Genomic DNA, 20,283 nt, shown 5'->3' with positions numbered 1-20,283 from the left:
ATTTCGAAATTTTTAAAACTTAAAATGAATCTTTTAAAATAAAACCTCAATTAATTAAAATATTCACATGAATTTTATTGCAGGTACCGGTACCTACTAAGTTTTGTATATAATTTCAGTTTTATCAAGTGTTTGAAAGGGTCACAAATTTTATAAATTGTAAGCTAGTCATTATAGTGTAAATCTGCAATTAAAAATATTGTGGATTTACATTTAATTTTAACACCACGATGCTCAGCCTGTTACTCATGATCATTTAAAAAAATTTTACATTTTTTGGAACACGTGATTATTTAACGTTTATTTAAAGAAACAAACCTTTTCTGTTTTGTTTACATATATTTCTATTTGCAAAATCTCTTATTTGTGTGAAAAATTTCAAATTATTTATTATAAAGTGCGTATCCTCGAGATAACATTATCATTCCTCTATAGATCCTGTCGGTGTCAAACTCATTTTCCATTGGATCGAAAACGAAAATGTTTCGTTTGGGTCTTTTGATTTTTTGCAAATTCTTCAAATCCTGAAAAGTATAAAAATTAATTTTCTATCTATAAGGTGATGCTTTACTAGCCAAACAAAGTATAAAGTATCAATTTTCCATTAAAATTTTAAAATTTATACGAAATGTGTTTATAGAAATTAGATGTAAAGATGAATTAAATTTTAAGGGAGCATATGCATTTTAAATTTACATGGTATTTTAGTACTAAGATGTTTGCTTTTTCGCTACTTTTTGGCAAATAACTCGATAATATTTTTTACATTATGATTGGCGCCTTCTAGAATTTATTCTTCATGCAGGAAATGATAAGAAAAACGTTGGATTTCAATGCTAACTGATTAAATGTAACAATCTTACATAATAAGTACTTTTTTCGTATTGGAATAAAAAATTATTCCTATATATTTTAAAAATTATATTACCGAAAGAACTATGAAACTTGACGCCGTAGGTGGAGGTACAGCGCGCTTACACGCCATAATAATCAGAGTCAAAAGGTATCCTCCAAATGCCAAAAAAGAAAGTGCGGTTATGACAAGTTGAAATATTTTCGAAATTTTTGTATCCTTTCCCTTATCGTCCCACTCCTCGTACCTTCTAATAGGCTTATTACTATTTCTTTTGAGAGGAAGCGCCGAAGGAAGTAAAAAACCTCCCATCCTGCTGCTAACTGTCAAATTTCCATCCGCTTCGTCTTCAATTTTCAATTTGAAACAGAAAAAAAATTAGCTCCTAAAATTTCATTTATTTTAATGCTTTCTGTAGTCTTGAAAGGAAAGGGTGATTTTATTCATTATCGCCATACACAATTTATAATGAGGGACCGTGCATAAATTACGTAGCTTTTTATTGGAATTTTGAACCACGCCACCCCCTCCAAAAGTGATTTTTTCTTACTATATATATTTTTAAAATTTATTTGGAGGTCATCTAACAATAATATCAAACGTCTTGGGGGGGGGGGGGGGCTTGGTAAAATTGTACCCATTACTCAATAGTTAAATTTTAAACAAAAAAGATAAATTTTCAGGAAAATATTTAAACCCTAACAAAAAAACCCTAACAAAAAACCGACTCATTTTCATCCAAAAGATATTAATTTTCAAACAAAAAAGATTTTTTAGGCAAAAAAAAAAATTGAATTTTCAAGTAATAAAAGGCGAGCTTTCTGCAAAAGAATTGAATTTCTAAACATATGGTTAAATTTTCAACTAAGAAGATTAATTTTCTTCACATATACATACATAAATAAATAAATTTCAACCAAAAAGATGATCGTCCTTTTCAACCAGATGCTGTAATTTTTAACTAAACAATATTAATTTTCTAACGAAAATTGAAGAGGTTCTAACAAAAATTGAATATAAATAAAGGAAGCTTTAACAAACAAGATAATTTTTAACCAAAAAAGTTAATTTTCTAAAAAAAGGCGAAATTCCCCATTTTTTTTACAAAAAATTAATAATCTTTTACAAATTACATACATTTTCAACGATGTAGTTAAATTTTCAACCAAGAAGATTCATTTCATATAAAAAAAAGAATTTTTAACAAATTACATAAATTTTCAACCAAATAGTTGAATTGATCAATGAAAAAAAATTTTAATCAAAAAACAAAATTTTCAACAAATTGGTGGAGTTTTAAACATAGAAAGATGAATTATTAATGAATAGTTGATATTTCAAACAAAAAAGGTTTTACATTTAAATCATTATTTTTCTGGCAAACAGAGGAGGTGTCAGCAAAATACGTAAATTTTCAACGAAAATTTTGAACTTTCAACTAAAAAATATTAATTTCTTAACGATAATTAAATAGGTTAATTTTAAGTTGAAAAAATAAATTTTCAATCAAAAGGATGAATTTTAAACAAAAAGTGTAATACAGTTGGTATTTCAAACAAAACAGATTTTCACTATTAATAAGAAACAGTTAAATTTAACCAACAAAGATAAGTTTTCACCAAGATACATTAATTTTCTACCAAAAAAAATGAATTTTTAACAAAACACATAACCGCATGATTGAATTTTCATCTAAAAATATTAGTTTCCAATTAAGAAAGATAAATTATCAACGAAATAGTTGAATTTTCAACTACAAAAAAAATTTTTAACTCAGAAATATAAGTTTTAAATAAAAGAGGGAATCGTAAAATTTTAGTTTGGAAAAAAATGATTTTTCAACCAGTTAAATTTCACTAAAAAGACGAATTTTCAACAAAGTAGTTGTATCAACCAAAATGAGGAATTAAATAAATAATAAATTTTTAACAAAAAATATCAATTTCCTGCCAAAATAGACAAATAATTTATTTTTCGAAAAAGCAGTTAAATAAGAAAGAAAGGTAGATAAATAAAGGAATAAAATTATAGATAAATAATAATGAAAGTTAAATGACGACAAAAATAAAAAAGAGAATAAAGGGGATTTGGTTGGTTGCCTTCTAATTTCTGTTTTCTTTTATTTATTCTTGTCCGACAAATATTTTGTTTTTTGTTTTTTTGGAAAACTTTTATCTTTTTGCAAATTGTAATAGAAGCATTTAATGGTGGTTTTGCAAATTTGTTCGTTGGATTCTTGTTTTTATTTTCAGGAATTCTGCACATTAAGCAGTTGGATTTTCAACAAAAAATATGAAAAAGTTATGTTTAAACCATATAGCTTAATTCTCTACCAAATAGTTAAATTTTGAACCTGAAAATATGAACTTTTAAGAAAAAAGTTCATTTGCGACCAAATAATTGAATCTTAAACTAAAGTTATGAATCTTTTGTTCAAAGGAAATTAATTATGTACAAAGTAGTTCAATTTTAAACTAAGCAGTTTATTTTTTAATCAGAAAAAATAAATTATCAACGAAACATGTAATAGTAGTCAATATTTTCAACAAAAAATATTTGGATTTTGAGTCAAGAGCAAAAAAATATTTCAATCTTTAACCAACACATCAGTTGAATTTTTTAACAAATGGGATGAATTTTCAAACAAAAAGATGAATTTTTTATAAAAAAGAGGAATTTTCAACAGAATACATGAATGTTCTACCAGAAATGATCTATCATCAATTTTCAAATAAAATTGAAAAGTTATATTTTCATTGAAAAAAATAAATTCTAAAAAAAAGAATTGTTAGCAAAATAGTTAAAATTACAACAATTTCCTTGGAATTTTCAACTTAAATGATAAATTATAAAAAAATTAGCTTTTAGTGAAGAATATTTGCTTTTCGTAATGAGTTTTACTAATTCTGTTAAAGTTTAAGAAAAAAAACAAGAGCAGAGGGACGTTTTTTGATAAAAGAGAAAAAGTGAGAATTCTTAAAAAAAACGGACAAAGAGTTCATTTTTAAATTATATAAGTCTTCCCAAATAAAAAAAAATATTTAAAGAATTTACTTAAAGTATTCTTGTTCTAATATCAAATAGTTTAAACTAATTATTCATGATATGAATAACATTTATATAAAATTACATTTATGTTTTTTTATTTATAAATAGATGGTGGTCAGATATAGTGTTATATGACATTTTTAAGTAGGGGTGGGTGGTGGTTCACCGAAATGTCCTAAATGATCAAAACCCTGATAACAATGTTAACTAATTAATATAAGAACATACTAAGATACTTACTGATTTCATCTGCAAATGTAGATCTGATTTGAATCAATTTGTCTAATGGCAATTCACTCAAACTTCTCATTTCCTGGAGATAAAATTCTGAATCGTCATTTATTGCTCTTGTAAAGTGAATAACAGTGGCAAAAAATAAATTATAAATAAAAATCAGCCATTGAGTAGGCATAATTTAAGCGAACTTAAAATACAGTAAGTCTTATTTCTCGGAAACTCTTGTCAACTAAAATCCGTTTTGGTACTGAATCGGATGCAAACTGTTTTGGCGTGCAACCTTTGGTAAATTACGAGGTACCTTCTTGCTTGGCTAAGGATGCGTGGAGACACGAATGAGGAAAACGAGTTGTCTCTTATAAGTATAAAAATACTGTAAAATTATAAAAAATAATCAAGATAACGTAATTACTTCTTTCCTGACACCGATTACGTTCTGGTCTAAAATAAATAGTTCAGTGCAACTGGAGACATCGTTCTGAAAGGATGGCTACTGTTACTCTCTGTTTTTTAATCGTGATTTCGGCCTCCCCGACATTTTGTAACAATGGAGGTAATTATTAATAATAATTTTCGAATCCATTCACAATATAAAAGTCCATTCACGTCCGAGAATCAATCCTTAGGAAACAAAAAACATCTAAAGAGTTGTTCAACTCTATCGGACAAATTTATTCGGCGAAAAACCCCAAATTTGATTTAACAATACGATTTTCGCCTAATCAGGGTCGTGAAAATTAATACGGAAATAATTCCTTTAGCGTCAGTATGCCTGGTATCCTGTTTAACATTATTATAATCCTTGATGCTGAGGAAGATGCCTGGCATATTCGACATTTTCATCAAAATCAAGGATTTGATCAGTGTGAACCAGGGCATTAGAAATACTTACGCTAAGAGAGGATTTTCATCTTAATTGTCATTCTACTGATGACGACAATCATGTTTTATTAAAACGTTGGTTTTTTTCACAAAATAATCTTTTCCGATTGATTTGAACAACACTTTAGTTTTTTTTCCCTAATCATTTATTCACTTTGTCCACATTCAAATTTCTATGTTCCCGCTCGAATTTTCTCTGTCGTGTAAATCATAAATCAATAATAAATCACCTACTCTTTGAATTGGCAAAAGAAAATCTAGGTTCGATATATTGGGTAAATATTTCAGGGTTACTACAAAATTCTAATTTCGAAGTTGCCTGACTTGCTCTGCTTTTTCCTTTTTCCTCTCCTTTTTCGCTAAATGCAAAATATATACAGAGACCATCCTACAATAACTATGAACCTACAGTAGAGAATTATTAATTTAAAATGATAATTTATGTAAAATAATTAATGTAGTTTAATTAATAGTCAGTAAACTATATAATGTGTTAATAAATTAAAATTTTAATGATATATTTTAGGTATATTTGTGTTTTTAATTAATGATAGTCTATTTTACGTTCATTATTTATACTGTAGGCTGGTATCCTCTACGTAAAATGCATGAATTTTGAATAAAATGGTTGAATTCTTAACTCAAAAATATAAATTTCGAACTAAAAATGGAAGAAATGAATTTTCAACTGAAAAAAAATAATTTTCCACTAAGAAGAAAGGAATTTCCAAATTTTCAAAAGAACAGTTCAATTTTCAACCAAAGTCCAGTGAAACGTTTTGCTAGCTCCGACATTATCTAAAATCAACTTTATATGGGTGAATTATTTTTGTTTTCATTTGTTCAAATTTGTGCAGCAAACTTCAACCCCTAAAAAACAACCCCCTGTTGAGCAAGCGTCATATCGGCTCTAACGAAACGTAACGCTAGTCCCGACATTATTCAAAATCAACTTAGTATGGGTGCATTATTTTCGTCTTGATTTGTTAAAATTTGTGCAACCAACTTCCACCCCTAAAATCGACCCTCTGAACGGAAAACACCATGGCGGGCCCAGGAAAACGTTTCGCTGTCCCCGACATTATCTAAAATCAAATTTATATGAGTGAATTATTTTCGTTTTCATTTCTTCAAATTTGTACAGCAAACTTCAACCCCTAAAAAACAACCCGCTGTTGTGCAAGCGTCATATCGGATCTAGCGAAACGTAACGCTAGTCCCGACATTATCTAAAATCGATTTTATATGGGTGAATTATTTTCGTTTTAATTTGTTCACATTTTTGCAACCAACTTCAATCCCTCAAAACTACAACCTGTGCAAAGAACAATCTCGGTCCAGCGAAAAGTTTCGCTGGCCCGAACATTATCCAAAATTAACTTTAAATAGGTGATTTATTTCGTTTTAATTTGTTGAAATGTGTAACAAATTTCAACCCCTGAAAAACAACCCCTGTTCAGTAAACTTCATATCGGATCTGGCGTAACGTACAGCTAGTCCCTAAATTATCCAAAATCAACTTTATATGGATGCACTATTTTCGCTGTAATTTGTTCCTATTTGTGCAACCAACTTCAACCCCTAGAAACTACCCCCTGTTGAGTAAACGTCATATCAGATCCAGCGCAACATACCGCTAGTCAGAACATTATCCAAAATCAACTGTATATGGGTGCATTATTTTCGTTTTGATTTATTTAAATTTGTACCACCAACTTAAACCCCTAAAAACTACCCCCTGTATGAGAAATACCATGGCGGGGCAAACGAAACGTTTCGCTGGCCCCTACATTATTCAAAATCAACTTAATATGGGTGCATTATTTTCGCCTTAATTTTTTCAAATTTTTGCAAGAAACATTAACACCTAAAAAACAACCCCCTGCTGGACAAGCGTCATATCGGATGCAGCGAAATGTTCCGTTAATCCTGAAATGATCTAAAATCAACTATATATGGGTGCATTATTTTCGTCTTAATTTGCTCAACCCGGTGCAACCAACTTCAACCCCTAAAAACGACCCCCTGTTGAGCAAACTTCAACTCGGATTAGCGAAACGTAGCGCTAGTCACGACATTATCCAAAATCAACTTTATATGGGTGCATTATTTTCGTTTTAATTTGTTCAAATTTGTACAACCAACTTCAACCCCTAAAAACAACCCCGTGTAAGAAAACCACCATGGCGGGGCCAGCGAAACGTTTGGCTGGCCCGACATTATCCAAAATCAACTTTATATGTGTGCATTAGTTTCGTCTTAATTTGTTCAAATTTATGCAACAAACTTCAACCCCTAAAAACTACCCGCTGTAAGGAAAACACCATTGCGGGGCCAGCGAAACGTTTCGCTGGTCCCGGCTTGAGCAAATTAAGACGAAAATAATGCACCCATATATAGTTGATTTTAGATAATTTCGGGACTAGCGGAACGTTTCGCTGGATCCGATATGACGCTTCTCCAACAGGGGGTTGTTTTTTAGGTGTTGATGTTTCTTGCACAAATTTGAAAAAATCAAGGCGAAAATAATGCACCCATATTAAGTTGATTTTGGATAATGTCGGGGCCAGCGAAACGCTTCGTTTGCCCCGCCATGGTATTTCTCATACAGGGGGTAGTTTTTAGGGGTTTAAGTTGGTGGTACAAATTTAAATAAATCAAAGCGAAAATAATGCACCCATATAAAATTGATTTTGGATAATGTCGGGGTTGAAGTTGGTTATACAAATGTGAATAAATTAAAACAGAAAAAATGCACCCATATAAAGTTGATTTTGGATAATGTCGGGGCTAGCGCTACGTTTCGCTAATCCGAGTTGAAGTTTGCTCAACAGGGGGTCGTTTTTAGGGGTTGAAGTTGGTTGCACCGGCTTGAGCAAATTAAGACGAAAATAATGCACTCATATATAGTTGATTTTAGATCATTTCAGGATTAACGGAACGTTTCGCTGGATCCGATATGACGCTTGTCCAGCAGGGGGTTGTTTTTTAGGTGTTAATGCCAGTGTTTTTCTGAGAAAACAGGTACTTCCGGTGATGCACAAATTCTAATTTTGGTTGTACAAATTTGAACAAATTCTGCACTAAATATTTAGCCGAAAAAAGTTAAATGTGCCTGGAGGGGGGGGGGGCAGCGAAATGGTCCTCATTAGGAAACGCCCCTTTGTTATCAGGTCTCGAATTCTATGCTTTAAGATCACAGAGTCTATGACTATGAATCATGCGCTTACGTGAATTCATCTCGTGAAATTTCTCTTCGTGTAGTTTTACATTTTAAACGCTTTCAATGCGCAATTATTAAGTTTTAATTTTTACTTCGATAGGTAAAAAAAAATTATTTAAAAATGGATTTTTAAATAGTTTATAATTTAAATGTTATGAAATAAAAATCCAGAAACATTATGGCGTACCCTACGTGCGTGCATTTACTGCAAGTTAATAATAAAAAAAATATTTCCATTTTGTGTAAAAATCTGCCAAATGGTAATTGTAAACTGGATACTATTTCTATACAAATTTTTTTTATGTTTACAATAACCGTAATTTGTTGAAAATATAAACAATTTATTTAAACAAGTGAAAATAAATATAACTTCTCTATCTAATTTCTCATTTGTTATCATCGAATATCAATCTTTATTTCATAACGCATTACATGAAAAAAGAAAAACATAAAAACTTTCATCGAGTCGCAAGTTATTGTTTTTTTTTTTCGTTCGGAACTCAGCGCGCGTCGCCCGGGTTGCGCGTGCCGTGGCAAAGTGGGGCCAAATGAGGTTCCCGTGGCCCCTTGGTTATACACATTTAATTGATTGTTTTAAAGAAATTAAATTTAGCTACTAAAACAGGGCCAAAATATGCATTTATTCATTACATTTTTTAACAACAATCACTAATTGTTTAGTATTAATCAAAAATAACTATAGAGAATTACTAGCAAGACATTAGGAATTTATTTCTCTGAAAAAACGAAAACCATTTGTTGAAAAATGGCAAAACAATCGTTTTTTTTTCTTAATTTGTTTAAGCAAATCGAAATTATTTTTTTATAATCAAGTATCATGTCAAGAGGTATTTTTAACATATAAGAACTTGATTTAAACAAAAAAAAAAGAATTTCTTTTACTGAAAAATGATAATATGATGAATTTATTATTATTTTGCTTAAACAAACAACTTTAATGATCTGAAATCAAAGAATAGCACAAGAAAGCTATAATCTATTTGAAAATAAAGAATTTATGCATTTGTTTATAAAATTTGTTCAAATAATTAACAAATGGTCACTTTTTTTTAAAAGTTATATCGAAATATTTTTGCCAACAGATTACCACTTAAAAAAACATCTCTGAAGTAGCTATATATCATTTTTACTGAAAATCTAACATTTGTTGAATAATTTTTGTATAAATTATAAACAATTTTTTAAATATCTGATACTACTGGACATCGTTCAAGACAAGTTTCCCTACTCATTTTATGTACTTTTACATAAATTAGATCAATTTCCACAAAACGGCATCTTCGTCATTTAAAAAAAATGCATTTTCACTGTTAAATAAAAAAAATTAAACAACGTGTAATAAAGATGCCTCGACAACTTTGTTAGAAATTTTTTAAGCTTTAATTTAAAAAAAATTTTTAATCTGTCGAATAGTTTGGGCTAAAAGTTAATTTGTCCACGGACACCTCATTTGGCCGCACTGTGCCACGGCATGTGCGACATGGTCGACGCGCGCTGAATGCCAAGCGAAAAAAAGCAATAAATTGCGACTCGATGATAGTTTGATGTTTTTATTTTTTCATATAATGTGTCATGAAATAAAGATTGATATTCGATGATCAAAAATAAAAAAAATTAGATAAAAAATTTATATTTATTTACATTTGTTTAAATAAATTGTTTATATTTTTAAGAGATTACGGTTATTGTAAAAAAAAACATCTGTATCCAAAGAGTGTCCAGTTTACAATTATCATTTGAAAAATTAGAAAAATACATCCAACGAATCGATAGCAAATAAATAACGACCAAATTCATGCAGAAAAATGGTTTTTAAAGATTTTTTTTGTAAAACTTCGAATTAACAAAACCGCTCAAATTTTATTTTTTATTTATCATTGTGAACCAAATAAAGTCATTTCCGCGAAAAAAGCTCAACTATAGAAAAATAGGTGGCTTTCTTGGCAAATTTCAACACTTTACGAAAATGTTAGAAAAAATCAACTTTTAATATTCAATTTGGTTATTAACTATTTTTCAAGTTTAAAAATGTTGTTTATATTTTAGGCGTATTCGATAAAATAAAAGAAGGATTGCGGAACGCACAGAATTATTTCAAGACTGCTAAGGACATCGCTGATTTGGTGGCAAAAAGCTTGAATCGCAAAGGAACCCAAAAAAAGGGTGACGATGGTGAAGATGGCAATGATGGGAAAAAATCAAAACGAGCCTTTGGAGCATTTACTTTTGTATCGACATTTTTTCGCCTGCTTGGATTGGATACACAAAAAATAACAGCTATTGCCGTTAATAGTGTTATTTTCCTCGCTCAATTGGTATAATTCAATTCTAGAAAACAATAGTTATAAAACAAGTCCTTTTTCATATTAGGGTTTCGTAGTTCCTTATAGTTTCGGTCGGGTTTCGTCGTACTTTTTTCTCTACCCGACATTACCCCGTACCCTAGTTGAGTTTACCCCGAACCCTAACCAACTTTACCTCGTATCATAACCGACCCAGTGGGCACAAAGTTTGGCGACGTCTTTACGATATCGTTACGACATCTTTACGATAACCTTACGACATCCTATGTCCATGTCTTTAAGGTGTCTTTACGATATCGTGAATAAGTCGCAGATCTGAAGATGTCTTTACGATATCGTAAAGACAGCGAAACGACATCGACATAGGATGTCGTAAAGTTGTCGTAAACATGTCGTAACGATGTCGTCAAGACGTCGCCAAATTTTGTGCCCACTGGGGACTTTGCGCCGTACCCTAGCTGATATTATCCCGTAACCTATCCTATTTTACCCCGCATCCTAGATATATTTACTCAATACTCTAGCCGAATTAATACCGTATACTGCGGAAAACTTTACCCCCTACCGGCGTGACCTAACCCATTTCACCCCATACCCTGGTCGACATTATCCGGTACCCTAACTGACTTTGCCCGTACCCCAATCTACTTTACCCCGTATCCTAGTCGATATTACCACGCACCCTATCCAACTTAACCCGGTAGCCTACCCGACTTTACCCCGTACTTTACTTGACTTTAACCAGTACCCTGGCCTACTTTACCCCGTGTCCGAGAGGGGGGGGGGGTGATATAATCAACTTCTTGATATGCTACGAAACCCTTTCTTATGGGTACCTGGCTAATTTTTTCATATATTGTTTATTGTTTTTTTTTTTAGATAGGATCGTTGTTTGAACTTAATCCACAAGTTGATCGTGCTAGATCTGATGATACTAATGACGATCAAGAAATGCCGGATCCATACAAATTCATTATAGAAAATAAGAGTGAAAAGGTACGTAGAATGTTTAGAAATTGATATTTCAAATTGTCTTTATTTAATAATACCAGAAAAAACACGCGCGCGATTATTATTTTTTTTCAGCCTGACACAATTTTGAGATTAATGTATTAAATTTATATAGTCACAAATTTTTTGATTTTATTGCACATCTATTATCTGAATTCGCAAAAAAAACAACGAACGCCAATATTTTTTATAATTAACGAAAATTGATATCTTCACTTCTTTTCCAATTCTAATGGTTTTGTTTTAAATAACCGATTGCCAATAGATCTTCATTAAAATCTATACCGATTTTCCATATAAAAACCTGCAAGAACCTAAAATTGTATAAAATTGATGTAATCTGAAATCTAATGCGTTTTCTACATTAAAAATACCAATTTTTTACGAAAAATACTAAAATAACATTGACAAAAAAATATTTAAAATACATCATATTGGAAATTTAATTATTTTCGTCAAAAAGAACCGATTTTCGATTAAATGAATACCGATGTGCATCTATACAATTCTAGAACAAGTTTTGATCTTTTTCGAAATATGTAGTTTTTTTTGCACTAAAAGTACCGATTTTTTGTGCAAAATGATAACATAACCTAAAATTGTTCAACACTTGTAAGCATTTTTTCGAACCTATTAATGATTTTTTATCAAAAATACCAAAATTTGGTAATAAAACTAACAGAAAGTTTATTTATAATGGTAGGTCTTTCTGAAAACCTGATTTTCTTTTCCTAATAATCACCGCGATTTTCGATGAAAAATGTTAACATTACCTAAAATATTTCAAAAATTGTAAATTTTCTTCGAAATCTATATCGATTTCCCGTATAAAACCGTATAATGACATAAAATTGTATACAAATGGTGGAATTTAAAATTTTATGATTTTTCTAAATTAAAACTATCAATTCTCAAAGAAAAACACTGACGTTACATGACACAAAATTATTCAAAATTGTGAATATTCTTAGAAATCAAATTATGTTTGTTTGAAATAAACCACTTTCTATGAAATATAGACCTATTTGTATCCATACAACTGCACACGAATTTTTTATTTTATTTTGTATAGTTTTTTGGTACTAAAAATACCAATATTCGGTGTAAAACGAAAACATATGCTAAAATTGTTTAAAATTGTTAATCTTCTTTGAAATATAATTGTTTGTTCAAAAATGTTAAATCTTCTTTAAAATATATTTTTTTGTTACAAAAAATACCGATGTCAGGTGTAAAACGATAACATAACCCAAAATTGTTAAAAAATTGTGAATGTTTAAAATAAATATTTTTTTGAAGTAAAAATACAAATTTCTGAGAAGGAGCACTAACATAATTGAAAAAAATCATAGATCTTGTTCAAATTATAATGATTTTTGTTTAAAAACATTAATTTTTGATGTAAGATGACAATTCACACTAAAAATGTTCAATTTTTGACGAAAATCATTATCACAATTTGAAATTATTCAATATTGCAAATTTTATTATTTGGAATAAAAATAGTTGAATTTAAGTTTAATGAGTTTAGTTCAAAAATACAAATTTGTGCAGAAACATGCCAACATAATTTAACTTTGTTAAATAATTGTGAATATTCTATAAAAATTAATAATTTTGTATTGAAAATATCAATTTCGACATAATTGGTATTTTAAATTGGTATTTCTTAGTTTCCGTTTAAATACTCTAAAATTATTGAAAAACGCAAGTTGCTAAAAAATGGTATATCTGTGAGATTTAATCTTTTTTTAAATACTAATCTCCGGTGAAAAAGACAATAACATATATTTTTCTAATTAAAAAGGATTATTTTGTGATTCAACTTGCAAAATTTGAAATTTGAGATATAAAAGAACTTCAGGCAAAGAAAAGGCAATCAAGGTTTCAACAATAAAAAAATAAAAAATCTCTTTTTTCAAGTTACTTTCCTCATAGTAAATAGCTGTAAATATTGAAGGTGTTGGATGTTTTTAATACGATTTTAGTCAAATCAGAATATACATTTTGGAACAGCCATTTTACTTTTCACTATTATTAATAATTGCCAATATTCTTTATCATATAATATAAATTAATGGTTTTGAACGTACTAATCTAATTAATTAAACATTTATTTTCAGATTCAAAAATTGGTGAACCAAGCTCATGATGAAACCCTTCCAGAACAACTAATAGAAAGACTCGATGGCTCTGACACGTCTTGTATTAAACTTTTGATTTGCAAAACAAGTCCTATCATTAATGCAGCTCAAATCTCTTTGAAAAATAGATTTCCAGTTCATCTTCGCCAAATTACTTCCTGGCTTCCGACAAAAGAACAATTCGAGGACAATTCTGAAACATGTGAACAAAATCACACTGAATGTTTATTGTTTCCAACAGAATTCAACATTTGAATGATTTTAAAAAAACTTATTAGTAAACAATTTTTGGAATATTAGGAGTTCATCAAATTTTTGAATTAATAATGATTAATTTCGGATTAAAAGAGCTGACAAAAAATGTATTGAACGATTTTTAATTGAAAACGTTCCAATTCTAACGATTTTAGATTAGGTGGAATCTTGAAAAAAAAACATTTTCAATTGAATGAAAAGGAATTAAACTTTTATTATTTCTAAATGCAAGATTTCAAAATTTTAAAATTTGAAATTGAACGCTCTCTAAATTATACAATTTTGAGACTAACATGTTCAAAATTCGACCATTTCATGAGAAAAAAGTTGAAATTGTATCATTTCTAACTTTAAGATTGAAATTGAGATTATTATTGCGAAAATAAGGCAATTTACACATTTTAAAAATTGAATAACTTCATATTAGAATTTGGAAAAAGAGATCATTTGAAAATCGAAGGAATTTAAATGGTATTATTTCTCATTAAAAGCGTTCGAAATTGAAACGTTTTGAGTTTAAATACTTTTTTATTTTAATTAAATTAAAAATTAAAGAATTCTTTCGAAGACGAAGCTTTTGAAATTCTAGAATTTTAAAATTGTTATTACGTACAAAATTATTATGTAATATTAAAATGGATTAGAAAGATTTGTCTCAGATCAAAAAATAAATTGACTGTCATATTCAGCTTTCAAAGTGGAAAAATTATGAATTAAGAACCTCCAACATTAAATTATGAAACAAAAATTAAAAGTGAAGTAATTTTAAACGAGAAACATTAAAAATGAGAAAATTTCTACCACTGAACATGAAAATTGAACGAATCCGAACTAAATTTAAAACTTCAAAAAATTCTAAATACAAAGAATTGTGATATTGAAATGTTTTTAGAATCAAACTCTTTACAATTTAAATTATTTTACGTAAATTAAATTATTTAAATATTAGGCTGGGTCTAGTCACCCCGAAAAAATTGGGATAGATGGAATTTTTACGGTTTTAATTTCGAAACTTTTTAATTTTAACACTTTATTTGAAATTATTATTATTCATTATTGAAACATTTGCAACAAGTATTTTCAATTTTAAATGATTCCTTATTTTGAACATTCAACTGAAAATAGGAAATTACATTAAAATTAGAAAATATTTCAAATATAACTAAGAATTAAAAAAAAGAATACAAAAACAAATGGCTTTGCTTCTAATGTTTGAAATAGCACAATTTTAAGCATTTCCATTCGAAAAAGAATGAAACATTTTTAAATGATAAAAAATAAAATTTACAATTCCTAGTTCTAAAATCTTCTTATTTTCAAAATTTGAATTTGAAAAATTATTTTTAACTTTAATTTTAAAGAACATAAAATTTTGTAAGGTTAAGGTTGTCACCAAATAATTTAGAATATTTACATTTAAAAATTTTAATTTAAAAACCTACTTTAATTCAAAACCAAAGAACGCAGAATATTTAAATCTAAATTTAAAAAAATTTAAACCGACTTTAATTGAAGTCAAACAATTTAGAATACCTAAATATAAATTTTCTAAATTTACAACGTTCTTTAATTGAAGCAAACCATTTTAGAATATTGAAATTTAAAATTTGGTACAATTTAAATCCTACCTTAATTGAAATAAAGCAATTTAGAATATTTAAATTTAATTTTTTTCTTCAAATTTATTACCTACTTTAATTGAAACAAAGCAATTAAGAAGATTTAAATCTAAATTTAAATGAAGATTTAAATAAATCTCAATGAAATGGTCCTAAAAATTTTCACATTTGTATTTAAATCTATTGTAGTTACGGGTGGCTTTCAGTCTAAATTTGTTGAATAATTAAATTAAAATTTTCATTGTGAAACTACAGAGTTAAATTATTCTAAAAAGATTAAAATTTGTATCAATTATTTTATGGGAAGCTTTCAAAATTATACAATTTAAACTCAATGCGTCTAAAAATAAACAATTACAAATTTCGTTTAAAAATTAAGGCATTCTTAAATTAGTTTCTTAAAACTAAATCTTTAGAAATGATTAATTCCCCAATTATAAATCATGATTTTTAAGTTAATTATTTATATTATATTAGTATATTTATATGTGGAAACATAAAAACTTCAATGTGGACAGAATTAACGATTATGTATAATATTAATAATATTATATAAGTAACTAAGTAGAATTTTTTGTATAGTGATATCTTTAAGAACGAGAAAAAGAAACTTTCCTTAACTCAATTAGAATTTATTTAATTTAAGGATTTTGTAAAGAAAATCACGTTTTTATACATTACTCCATTTTTATTATATTTTAACAAATAAAAATCATCTATACATTTGTAAACATTCATTTATTTAATAAACACATTTTGTCTGAAATAATATCTATGTACCTATACTCTAGATATACCTTTCTTTTAGGCAAATTCGAATATTTTACTTTTTCTTGTGGAAGACAACTTACGATCTACCTACACATATTGTTTGTTAATTTAAATGGAAAAGATACAAATTATTTTTCTATGAATGTCGTATCAACGAGTGCGAATATTTGATGAGTGCAAAAGTCAATTCTCCACTATATCTTTTCTTTCAATTTTTCTTTGCAATTTCCTTTATCTAAAATTATTGTGAAATCTTGAAAGAGTTCAATAGAGTTTTGATAAATTCAGTATTGAAATGGTTTTTCAAAAATTTGAATTACAATAGTGTCAAAACATCTTTTGAGGAAATTTTTGACCCAGGTAATAATAATTTTAGTTTGAAATTTTCTGGTCATAGTGGACCAGTTAAAAGGAAAACAATCCTATGGATTGTTCAACCTTATCGTTGATAATTACAGTACATGTGAGCTTCTACACAAGATAAGATTTACCATATGATAGCCGAATTAATCTCAATTAAATTTGAAAAATTATTAATATAATTACATAACACGGGAGCTGTTTCTAAGTATACACGAAAATACTGTAAGTTTAACGAACATTGTACTGAGGATGGTACTACTACGAATTTTTTATAATTTGAAACTTTAGGAAAAAACTAAATTACTTTTTCTGCCCATAGAAAAAATGTCATAATTCAAATTATGAAGCATTTGACATAAAAAATTACAAAATATTGTTTTACGTCCCGGATGGTGAATTATTTTTAATTCAAAAATGTTTTCCAACATTGCTTCAATAAATTGTTTGCATATTTCCTCTTCGTATGATTGAATAAATTACATTTTCAATTTTTTCCTCAAGTTCCAAAATACAGTTTTAGAAGGTCAATGACCAAAAATTAATCTAGATACTACTCATATAGATTTATACATATTTAATCGATCCAGCTAAATATCTGCAATTGCGTACTTAATAATAATAATGATGATGATAATAATAATAATAATAATATAATTCCTAAGTTGAATTTGTATTCAGGTATCTATTAGTTCTTACAATTTGCTAAATGTTGTTTGGCATGTAACAGGGACTTCTTGATTTAGGGACAAAGAGTATACTTCATAATTATATCTCATGGTCATACCTTATCAGAATTTGGCATTATAGCTTAAAAACATTTCGTTTAGGTACTTCGGGACATCGACGCAATACACGATTGAATTGACACTTCTAATAAAAAGGTACAAAAAGTTAATCCATTCTCGATAAAAGTTAATGAATGATCAGTAGGGTGGTCCAAATTTTTGGTTTAGAATTTTCATACAAATACCGTCAAATTTTTCTCGCATCCACAAAAAATGTATTTGAAAAATTATATTTGAGGAGTAAGCGAAAAAAACGCGATAAATCTATTTTTTGAAAAAAATGAGACAATATTTCTTTCTGTATATTTTGAATATCATAAATTTCATTATAGAATTTAAGTTGGTGGAATTTTTTTTCTCGCTTTTAACGTATATCCATAAAATTAATTTTCAGAAAAATTTTAATGTATAATTACAGACTTATGGCGCAAATAGATCCAACTTGTTAGGGACGACAGAAGCATCCCGAAAAATAAAATTACTGACTAGGAAAATTTAATGATGAGGGAAATTTAATTATTCGGGAATTTCCCAATTCAGGATTTTTAATATTTGGGAGTTTTACAGTGTCGGGAATTTCATTATTTAGGAATTTTAGAATTCATAAATTTGACAGTGTCAGGAATTTTATTTTTTGGGATTTTTCAATCGTTCCACTTGTTGAAGATGCAACAATTCTTTTTTAAATTCATAAAGATTCATAAAAAAATTAAAAATTCGTTAGAACATGAATGATAATGAGTAAAATATGCCTTTGCTGAATTGAAAGTGAATAAATCTATTTTTATTTTGTTAATAACTTTGAAACAGTATTCAATTAAAAATGTATTTTTTCATTTAATTTATTTAGCAGCGTTACGTTTACCGTGTATCTCCCATAAGAAAAACGTACGTTTTTTGTAAATATGAATCAAAAATTACTTTTGGAATTTAACCCCTATAGGTCTGGTTTAGAGTTAAAAAACCCATAAGTGAAAAATTGGACTTTGCGAGTTTTTGGTGCTAATTATTATTTTTTTGTGATATATTTTAGTATAAATTATTTCCTGTACATAAAATGTCGCTTTTGAATGAAAATAAGATGATTAAATAAACTTTTGAAACAACTTGTTATTGTTTATTTGAAATGATACCATCAGTAATATTTGCAGCTTTTCTTTGACTTTGCGTCTTTGTCGTTGCGGTTTATTCTGAAATTTTCCACTTTTGTCCTCTTTTCAATTCAAATGACCTAATAATTAATTTAGAAAAATTTTTTAAGAATAAAAATAAATTATTTAAAAGGAAATTAAATATTCTTTAATAATTATTGTTGTTGAAGTTTGCTTATTATTTCTTCATAACTAAAGGGAATGTTTTCCTCGAAAAAATAAGCCACAATTGATTAAAATTCAAGCATTTAAAAAAAATTGGTTAGCGACAATAAAAAAAAAATCAGTTCAGAAAATATTGTTAATATAATTATTTTTGATAAAATTTGAACTTCTTTTATAAAAGATAATATTTTCTTATTATTAAAAAATGAATCGTAATATCATTTTACTTCTTAAAATCATATAAAACGTTTTTTCCGAAGACCTTATATTTGGCACAACTACCTTCAACTTCATGAAGTTGCGGGTCGACTAAATATCATATTTTTTAAATGCATTTTTTTTAATTCAAAAAATTGTGGGAAGACGTGCATGAAAGTTCGAAATAAAATCTAATTCATTTTTGGACCACCCTAATGATAGGTCTCAACATAAAAACACTATTATTAACCTCAGTGACTAGATTTGCTTTTTATGTTGCAAACGTTACTTCTTAAACGTTTGCAGAAATATCTATCACAACCCGGGACAAATTAAAATGAGCTAATTTTAATTATAATATCATACAATATCACCGTCGTTGCTATAAATAATATGAAATATAGAAATATTTTTTTATATATAATATAGACAATTGCATATATCATGCACCTTCTTCATAAACGAAATCCAATGCCGAAAATATACAGAGGACCGATAAATTTTATAAACTCCAACGAACCACGACTCTATTTTACAATCATATTACAATGTATTTACAAGAAAAAATGTACAGGATTAATTATATCAATTATTTGAGATAAGCATCACGTCTTCATGATTTACCTCGACTGTCTAATAAAACCAGATTCAATTTATTTAATTTATTTAAATAAGAAGTATATTTCTATATTGGAATTCCGTAAATTAAATTTAAAAAATGCTTTACATATTTATTTTTATCTCAAGCAACATTTTTGTAATTCATTGAAAATTTAAAATCAATTGAACTGAAGTGGACCTCGAAATGATATGTTCTGATTTTATAAGACAATCTTGACTAGATTATCATTTTGCTCCATTCTTCCTTTCCTTCTTTGTAAAAATAAATGCAAATCACAATTGAGTATCATAATATAGAAGATTCGCTCGAACTCAATTCGAAAAAGCGTTACAAAAATATAAATAAGACAACCTAAAAATTCATATTTTGCTTTTTCTATTCAATGCCTACTAAAAATGTAAAAGGCTCGGTATTTAGTGCCAGCTTTTCTTGAAGATATTCGGTATGCTGAAATGTGCTTCGCATTCGAAATTGGAAAATTGAATGCGAAGCAGTTCAAAATTTGAAACTAATGATGGTTTTGGAAAACTAGTCGAATCCCAAGGGAAGAATTTTTTTCCAATTGAAAAATGCGTCTGTGATTTGAGGTATGATTCTTAAATTTTTCATAAATTAAAATTTTTAAAAAATAA

The 20,283-nt window shown here is 28.0% G+C and overlaps 2 protein-coding genes across 2 annotated transcripts; one reads left to right on the top strand and one right to left on the bottom strand.

The window, feature by feature from the left end:
• Positions 1-383: 383 nt before the first annotated feature.
• On the bottom strand, positions 384-4,268 carry LOC117182944. Its single transcript, XM_033376061.1, has 3 exons — positions 4,142-4,268; positions 929-1,200; positions 384-524 (listed from the first exon to the last, which is right to left on the bottom strand). The coding sequence occupies exons 1-3, from the start codon at positions 4,209-4,211 to the stop codon at positions 384-386; spliced, it is 483 nt and encodes a 160-aa protein (XP_033231952.1). The 5' UTR covers positions 4,212-4,268.
• A 356-nt stretch (positions 4,269-4,624) lies between these two features.
• LOC117182943 lies at positions 4,625-14,018 on the top strand. Its single transcript, XM_033376060.1, has 4 exons — positions 4,625-4,691; positions 10,311-10,579; positions 11,447-11,563; positions 13,702-14,018. Exons 1-4 carry the CDS (start codon positions 4,625-4,627, stop codon positions 13,975-13,977), a joined length of 729 nt encoding a protein of 242 aa, XP_033231951.1. The 3' UTR covers positions 13,978-14,018.
• Positions 14,019-20,283: the final 6,265 nt, after the last annotated feature.

This window comes from Belonocnema kinseyi, chromosome 2 (genome assembly GCF_010883055.1).
Source record: "Belonocnema kinseyi isolate 2016_QV_RU_SX_M_011 chromosome 2, B_treatae_v1, whole genome shotgun sequence".
In the NCBI taxonomy this organism is placed as follows: domain Eukaryota; kingdom Metazoa; phylum Arthropoda; class Insecta; order Hymenoptera; family Cynipidae; genus Belonocnema; species Belonocnema kinseyi.
Note: the sequence above shows the minus strand (reverse complement) of the source record. Positions and strands in the feature narration are given on the sequence as shown.

Coding starts and splice junctions, on each gene's coding strand:
- LOC117182944 (XM_033376061.1), bottom strand. CDS start 4,211: ATGAGAAGTTTGAGTGAATTGCCATTAGACAAATTGATTCAAATCAGA. Junction 1,201..4,141: donor TACATTTGCAGATGAAATCA/GTAAGTATCTTA, acceptor TGAAAATTGAAG/ACGAAGCGGATGGAAATTTG. Junction 525..928: donor CAAGTTTCATAGTTCTTTCG/GTAATATAATTT, acceptor TATACTTTTCAG/GATTTGAAGAATTTGCAAAA.
- LOC117182943 (XM_033376060.1), top strand. CDS start 4,625: ATGGCTACTGTTACTCTCTGTTTTTTAATCGTGATTTCGGCCTCCCCG. Junction 4,692..10,310: donor GACATTTTGTAACAATGGAG/GTAATTATTAAT, acceptor TTTATATTTTAG/GCGTATTCGATAAAATAAAA. Junction 11,564..13,701: donor TAGAAAATAAGAGTGAAAAG/GTACGTAGAATG, acceptor ATTTATTTTCAG/ATTCAAAAATTGGTGAACCA.